The sequence below is a fragment of the Dendronephthya gigantea genome, unplaced genomic scaffold (genome assembly GCF_004324835.1).
Source record: "Dendronephthya gigantea isolate DGI-Jeju-01 unplaced genomic scaffold, DenGig_1.0 000012F, whole genome shotgun sequence".
Lineage (NCBI taxonomy): Eukaryota > Metazoa > Cnidaria > Anthozoa > Malacalcyonacea > Nephtheidae > Dendronephthya > Dendronephthya gigantea.
The window spans coordinates 2,681,520-2,689,414 of record NW_021163022.1 but is presented as its reverse complement, the minus strand read 5'-3'; the positions used below and the strand labels follow the sequence as shown (position 1 = coordinate 2,689,414).

The window sequence follows — 7,895 nt, the reverse complement described above, 5'->3', positions numbered from 1 at the left end:
GAGTTAACATACCTGTTAGATGTTAGAGCGAGCATTCAATACTTCGGAAGCGTATTTGTTATCTAGCGATGTAATAACATAAAATTTGCATAGCAGGACTAAATCGTCAGGCTAGCTTCGCCACTGGTTTGTGTACCAGATAAGAATCGGAATATTCCCTATGCCACTTAAGAAGAGGAAACCTATGAGGAAACTATGCTGAAACGCGTTGCCGAATGACGTCCAGACGTCTTTTGAACGGAAATTCACACTATTTCCTCCTTGCTGGAAAGTAATGATTGTGTTCGTTGCTCACACTCCGTTTAGGTACACATTATAGTGTATAATGAAAATAGGAAGACAAGAAAAAATTGTAACTGAACTTTACTATTTTACAAATAAATATAAACTAGTATAAGTAATTAGTATATTATTTTATAGTATGCCAGGAAAACAGACATCATAACCTAGCAATTCTATACAGTTTCGCCTCATCTTATAACAGCAGCTAAGCATGGCAGCAACAAAGGACATATATTTCGTCGTTTTTAGACATCAGTCCATGCTTAAATCTGCTGTAACTAACCAATTAAGATTTACCTATTGCTTGAAAACAATGATTTTTTCTACGATTCCTCAAATTTCCTGCTGTACCTAATTATTGTATACTCGTGACGAATCAAAGATGTGCTGAGGTCAGAAGAGTTCCAATTTCGTCAAAACTTCGTTGAACAGCTTCTCCCATTTTCACTGAGTCGGTCTGTGCGTTGCTGTTGAATGCAGTTACTGTGTATCGCACACAGTTACTCTGGGGATTATAACAAATTCCATAGCCATCTGGAACGACTGGCCCAAAGCAGGCGACTATGTCATACTTTGAACCAATCTAACGAAAAGTGGTCTAGATCAGGGATAGTTCTAGTCTAATCTTGTCCGAGAGTGGGGATGAATGCGCTGGTGGGAGGTGATCTTAAAACAGTGAATAGGCATTGAACCTAGCCAAAGGCGCTTCATAATCGCAGGTTCCCCCCAAAATAGTCATTGTACTGTTTGTACATAGTCATTGTGTGTTTAATTGAACGATATTTCCGACGTTTCACCAAACACAACATACCTGACTAGTTGACATGTTAAAATGCAAAGCATGTTTGAAGGTTTTGTCCATAAAGAACTCTGGAAGATCCATTCCGGACTCAACCGCTATCATTTTTAAACCAAAGAAATGACGATCAAATGCCTCACCATTACATGCCTGAAACGTAAGGCAAATTGAAAATATTTCTATTAAAATGTCTTGAGGACTTTTCAAAATCATGCATTCCGAATAACCTAACCTGTACATACCCACTGAACTAACTAATTCCACCTGGTAATACGGGAAAGGGAAAACAAAGGGGTTTGACAGAAGTTACACATTTTACAAAAGTTACACCTTTAATATTGTTGGCCTACCTCCTTTGTGTACTTTGTGTGAGCCTGAACAGCAGTACGGAATAAATGCACCAACTCCGCCTTCTTAAAAGCAAATATTCAACCACGTTTTTACGTCAGAATTTAAGATAAAACGCTTCTATCAAACCGAATCATAATCATATTAAATTTGTAAAATATAACAGATTAAAAATAAAGGTTTATATAGTTCTTACCGACTTTTCAGAAGCCACCATTGCTTCCACAAAGGCTTTAGATGTCATTGACGCAGTTCGGATCGTGTCTGTTCGACCTAGTTGAAATTTTCGCGTTGCAGCACTTTCATAAGTTGGTGGAATTTGTCGATGAAGTCTGTCAAGATATATGTACAGTATTATATTCACACCTGTGTTTGGGCAAGGTTGAAAAGAATACTTGCATGTGTGCTCCCACAAATCACTAGGTTTCATGCATTAGTAGAAACTGATATCCCATATCCTAACACTCCTTCTCAACGTTCTCAGTTTCAAGTCCCAGTTCACCTAACATGTGTCTTTCATTATCTGTATGTCGTTCCGTATGACAACAGGAGTAAACTTAGTGGTAAAGACATAATATTTTTCGCGAACTGAAGTCATTTATTAGAAGGCCTATACATAGTTATCTAAAATACCCATATACCTGTAGTAAGCTAAGTGCATGATGAGTTGAATAAACGCATCTGGGCTCATCTTATTTTTCTTCGCCATTTCTTTACCATAACCTCGGTATATGAAGGACTTGAGTTGAACATCGTCTACCAAACTATTTGAAAGTGTTTTAGCTGGGAGGAAAACCAGTGTTTCTTTAGAGGTACTGTAAGGGTAAGCTAGCTAGCAGCCTAATCAAATCTTCCAGGCCTGTTTTCTTCAATGAAGTATTTACGTAGCTTTTCGTACACGGTACACCTTCCCTCGCTATTACTTTATTTAGCTAAAAAAAGGGCTTACCTGTCCAGACGCTCAATTGCTATATTAATATCCTCAATGTTATCAGGATGCATGTTCCATTCTAACTTCACAGGAGCTTCTAAATTACCCGCTGGACTTGGCTGGATATCACGGAAGTTTCTGCAAAAAAGTCATACAAAGAAAGGACAATGTATTATTACTTTACTGTTATGACTAGGCTGTGATAGATACAAAGACTAGCGCGTATTTCGACCTAAATACGCAGTTTTCTGATATTATAACCTCGTATGTATATATGTAGACCAGTCCGAATCTAATTAAACTGAGCTTCCGGTAGAGAAAACTTTGGAATAGCATAGGAGTTCCAACATATGTTATCAAAGTAAGTTTATATACACCTACCCTGCATGTCCAAGGATATGATTGGAAAGAGCAACAATGGGGGGACCTTCAGCAGCAGAATGTTCATAACATACCCCTACGTGTCCATCCGTACCCACGACTAACTGCACAAGGAAATAAAAAACGTCGATCACACCTGGAATAATGACTGAGTAGTTCTACTCCTGTAGTTGTTTACCTGAAAAACTTTATCAAACCATCTATTTCCACTGTTTGATTTTGTTCCACCTCCATGGAGCATCTCGCGTGAAGTCACAGTGTAATTAGGGTCCCCAAGGGACTCCTGTTGGTCACTCGGGTGTTCGAGAGGCGACTCGTCCAAGCATAGACAAAAAAGTGATTTCTCAATCTTTTCTAAGTTTGACTTGTTTTGAGAATCTAATAAAAAATAATGTATTACAGTCCAGCCTGATTAATATAAAAGATAAATACTAACATTACATAAATGTCACCACAACTTCACTACCTTTTAATAATCTTTGTCGGGCATTGGCCCACTGGGTCCTACCATCAGAGGTAAGGATACCAACTGGAAACTCTCTGACCTGAGAGGAATTTCTTATCTCCACTAGTTGACTAAGAAGTTCTGATTCTGGCATAGGTTGACCATTGCGATAAACATCCATCACATAGAACTAAATGAGAAGAGAATAGTACAATATTGTTCATCAACTCCTTAAAATTAAAAGAGAACTTTGCCAATTTGTTGTTTTTCCTTCTTACAAAGTACAGCCTATTTAACTAACAGTGAGTAAATACATAGGCATACACAAGGTGGGGGGGGGGGTTGGATGTAGCTGCAGGGGGGTGGAAAGCATTTGAGTCTAGAAATTTTTTATTGAATTCAATTAATCATATAAAATTTAAGGGGCACATCATTTTTAGCAAGTACAGTATTTATAAGCAACATCAACATTATTTGTGCCAAAATATGTGCTGGAAGTAGTATATAGTAAAACTTGTTTGCTGCTATTTTAATATTATAGAAAAAGAGGGGAAAGATTGTTGCTTACTTACTTGTTATACTTTTGTCTTAATTGGCAATCACTGCCTTGAACAGTTTATCAAAAATTGTAACATGTTTGCATTATACTCAAAAGTCATATTATTCAATTGCTAAAAGTAACTTGTAAAAGTAACTATCACACTATCGATATTAACTTACATTATTATTATGCATGACAATGATATGATGATCCTCTCCACGACCAGCTTTGACTCTAGTGTCCCGTTGAGTATGTGGTACACGACATGTTGATAAAATATTATTATACTGCATCATACACATAGGATGTGGTCCCAACATGTCCACAGGCACTGACTCACTATCAACTAGGCTCTTGAAATTCATTGTGCATCGTATTGCTCTTGCTGCATATCTAGCATTTAAAAATCAGTTTACATAATTAACTGACTTTTCATTCTCTTTGCCACATGCACTAAAATGCATGCCATCTGAAGCGCATACTTAAGCAAACTATATTGGTTTCAATTAATCATTCTAGCTCAATGTATGTACATATACTAGAGTAAAATTGCATACCTAAGCTGATCAAGGTCATCTGTGAATGTCTGCTTTGGAAAAGCTATGCCAGGACTTGAGTGAACTACAACTGGCATACGAAAGTCAAAGTATGCACTATTATCCCACCATTTAGCAATCTAAATAATATAACAATGATCAATAATACCCCAGTCCATGCATCCATTACTTCCAATAAAATTTATATTTATAGCACAAACATATCTTTGGTCTGACTGTTTTAAAATACATACCCAGTTTACTTCAACTCGTGACCTTTCAATCAATCTTTCTTGCAACATCTCACCAATCCCACCTTCTTTCCCAAAATCTTCTACAATTCTTTTTGTTTTATTGAAGTCATTATCTTCAACCAAACATCTTACAGCTTGTTGGTACTTTGATAAGCTTTGTTGTAGTACAGGTACAGGGAGGTGGGGAAGCTCAATCTGTTTTGCAAACATGTTTCCTTTTCTTGCTAAGGATGAGGTTTGGAATGCCTTTGAATGTTTGGCCATTCCCGAATTTAACTTTCAAAAAAAGATGTAGTTGAAATATAAATGTATTAATTAACTGCCTACTCCTCTTAATGTTGGACCCTTCCCCTGCCCCTAGGAGTGCGAATCAACAGTCAACAACCTTTTATAGACCTGTTTCTGAACATATGGGCAGTTTTTTATTTAATCTGTATTGCAACTTGGCTATATTCACAAGATATGGCTATATTCACAAGATTCTATTATGTACGTAAATTACATAACTGTAAAACATCGTACCATCCTCGCTGATCTTGCTAACATTTTGTCTTTGTTTATTATTCTTTGGCCAATCGAGTTCTTTGATTTCGTCCCAAAACGTGCCGAATCTGTCCTGTTAAACTGTGGGACTTCTACTACACTGGACATCTGATAATTTGAAAAATAGAAAGTTTAGGACAAACTACACGTCCACGATAATATATATAGTGGGAAATGTTGACTTGAGTGCCAAGTGCCAACATGGCAGTTCGCATGAACCCTCTATTGTTTGTGGTCAAAGTCCACCAGTCAGACAGCAGCCCAGTGACCCCGCCCACACATTAAAAAAAAGTTTTTGGAAAACGTCGTCAACCCGGCCTGTAGTTGGCATTGAAAACTGAAAAGCTGTTCCGAACGCTTACTTTACCGGCAGTAAAAAGTTACTTCATTGTGTGTCTTCGAAGCTATATTTCGAGCGCATAAATAAAAACATAGCATTTAGCCCCCCCCCCAAAAATAAAATATCTTACAACGTCCCTGCGAATGTGTTAAATGCAAATTTTGATTTGCGTCCCCAGTTGTAAATTAGGATCTGCTGCCTTGCGCGGTCGCTTTGTATATTAGAGACCTTACCAATTTTCTCGGCCTCAGAAACATAGCATTTGTTTTAAAAATTCAAAATGAATTTTTCTGTTTGCCGTTAGAGGGTTGTAGTAAACGTCAAGCTAAAGGTCTCTAATAAACGAGTCTCTACATCCTTGATACTCTTTCGCCAATCGCCGGTGTTCTGGGAATCCAACCCAGAAGCCAAACAAAGGATTTCTCCATTTAGTAAAATTCGGCAAGAAATCCTTTTAGTATCAACGTTCAACGAACATGTTTGGCCCCAGACATGGACACTGTTTTTAAAGGCAAACGAAAAGGAGGGAAACCGGAGTGCCCGGAGAAAAACCCTCCAAAGGTAACCTGAATTTCAGGTTACCGGCGGTCCGAATTTGGTATTTTCATTAAAAATCGTCCCCAACGACAGTTGAGTTTTTATCTATAATTCACCGTTTCAGTTCCGCTCATACGAACCGAGCCCCAGGAATTGCAATGCAATTCTTGAGCTTCCGGCTTCTATTCTTGAACTTGGATTCTGGTGGTGGTCTAACGTGCGCACGCGCATATATATAGTCCGTTACAAAACGGACTATGTTAACTTTCTACAATTTTTCAATTTCACTGGCCATTAGAAATTTTGATTAAACTGCGCTTTGTCCGACAATGGCAAAAAAATTATTTCAATTATTTTAAATGCTCATTTTATGACCATGCTTTTTTTTTAAATCTGGCATTGTGAATGAAATGCTTCATATGCACAACTTGCATGCTTTTTAATCTAAAATCGATGTAGACAACACTCTTCTGCTACCCCTTCCTAGTTCCTAAGACATGCACCGTTTATCTTTGTTACGTTCTGGAATACGGTTGACCGAAAATGAAGGAAATAAACGTAATCGGATTCAACATGCAACTTACTCAATATGGCTAATCAATATGTTGTCCATTACCGTGTATAGTTACCTTTAAACAGTGTACCAAAATTCACTTCTCTGTTTTTCCATTCCAAACAGTTGCGGGCTTCCTTAACAACTTCTTTAACAGCATCTCGACGGTGGGCAGTGCAAGAAATTAAACAACATAGTAAGTGTGTCAAAATCCAAGGGGTTATCTTCTTTAAACGGTTATCTAGATCTTTTCATGCAAGATGGTACTTATACAATATTAACTTACAGTTAAGTCCAGTGATCATGCAATATAATATATCATGTAAAATAGGAGATATATTTTCCTTCTTACACAAACTTCAAGTAATCATTTGAAAATCATTAGATTACGTTTATTTCCTTCATGCTTGAGATTAACCGGATTTTCTAGGCTCAAACTGCAATCCGCCGAAAAAAATAATACCAGGCAGCTAGGAAAACAGAAGAGTGAAACTTGAAAGTGTCTAAACATCATTAGTCATTTTTTTCTTCATTTCAAAGTTCAATAATTCGAATTTAGATGTTGTAAGACGAAAGGATGATTTTTATGCCACTGACAGACGGTCGCAATATAACAGGGTGAACAGAGGAACTTATATAATCATATAAGTTACTCGCGATTACTTCGTATTAATCTAAAATTAGATCAATACGAATTCGATAAATATTTTCTCGTTGCGTGCACGTCGACCATGCTAATTGCATTTTGTCAGTTTTATTTTAACGCGTTAAGGCCACCATGCATCTTCGGGCGCAGTCGTTGAGTCGTTGAAATTCACACGCAAGTGACAAAACTAGGAATGTTCTATCGAGAATGCTCGAGCGAAAAACGCCCTCATACCAGCTGTGAAAAAAATTGCTGCTATCATGCATGCATTGTCGTCGAAAAGGGTGAAATGTCACTTGATGTGTGAATATATAGGTTAGACCACCAGGAGAAACCAATCCCAGAATAACCATGCACTTACATTAATCATACATTACTCTAGATAGTATACCTGTAGTATGTACCTCAACTAGAATCCACTTGAACACCCGTCTCGTCGTCTATCATCTGATCCTGCGATGACCCTTTAACATCTGATCCTGCGACGATCCTTCAACATCTGATCCTGCGACGATCCTTCATTATCTGATCTTGCGACCTCTGTCTTGCGACGATCATTCATCATCTGATCCTGGGAGTGGGATGATCCTCCATAATCTGATCTTGCTGCGACGATCCTTCATAAAAATATATAATATTCATTTTTAAGACAGAAATGTCAATGTGCAAAGCAGGATAAAATGATCACTTATAAGTTAAAACCCGATTGTAGACCTTCGACATCTCCCACGCCACTCGTCCAAGGCCTTCGCATTGCAC

General features: G+C 37.7%; 1 protein-coding gene across 1 annotated transcript; it reads right to left on the bottom strand.

Moving 5' to 3' along the window:
* Positions 1-350: 350 nt before the first annotated feature.
* On the bottom strand, positions 351-5,268 carry LOC114519127 (carnitine O-acetyltransferase-like). The gene is made up of 13 exons (XM_028539201.1): positions 5,040-5,268; positions 4,518-4,793; positions 4,285-4,403; positions 3,907-4,120; positions 3,208-3,376; positions 2,920-3,119; positions 2,742-2,845; positions 2,379-2,498; positions 2,071-2,193; positions 1,626-1,761; positions 1,432-1,494; positions 1,094-1,231; positions 351-865 (listed from the first exon to the last, which is right to left on the bottom strand). The coding sequence occupies exons 1-13, from the start codon at positions 5,166-5,168 to the stop codon at positions 659-661; spliced, it is 1,998 nt and encodes a 665-aa protein (XP_028395002.1). The 5' UTR covers positions 5,169-5,268; the 3' UTR covers positions 351-658.
* Between the last annotated feature and the right edge of the window lie 2,627 nt (positions 5,269-7,895).

What these genes read in the sequence shown, in the direction of transcription:
- LOC114519127 (XM_028539201.1), bottom strand. Translation starts at nt 5,168, where the DNA reads ATGTCCAGTGTAGTAGAAGTCCCACAGTTTAACAGGACAGATTCGGCA. An exon ending in GGTTTGATAAAGTTTTTCAG is followed by an intron (nt 2,846 to 2,919) that starts GTAAACAACTAC and finishes TTCCTTGTGCAG; the next exon opens with TTAGTCGTGGGTACGGATGG. An exon ending in TGGTGGCTTCTGAAAAGTCG is followed by an intron (nt 1,495 to 1,625) that starts GTAAGAACTATA and finishes TTTGCTTTTAAG; the next exon opens with AAGGCGGAGTTGGTGCATTT.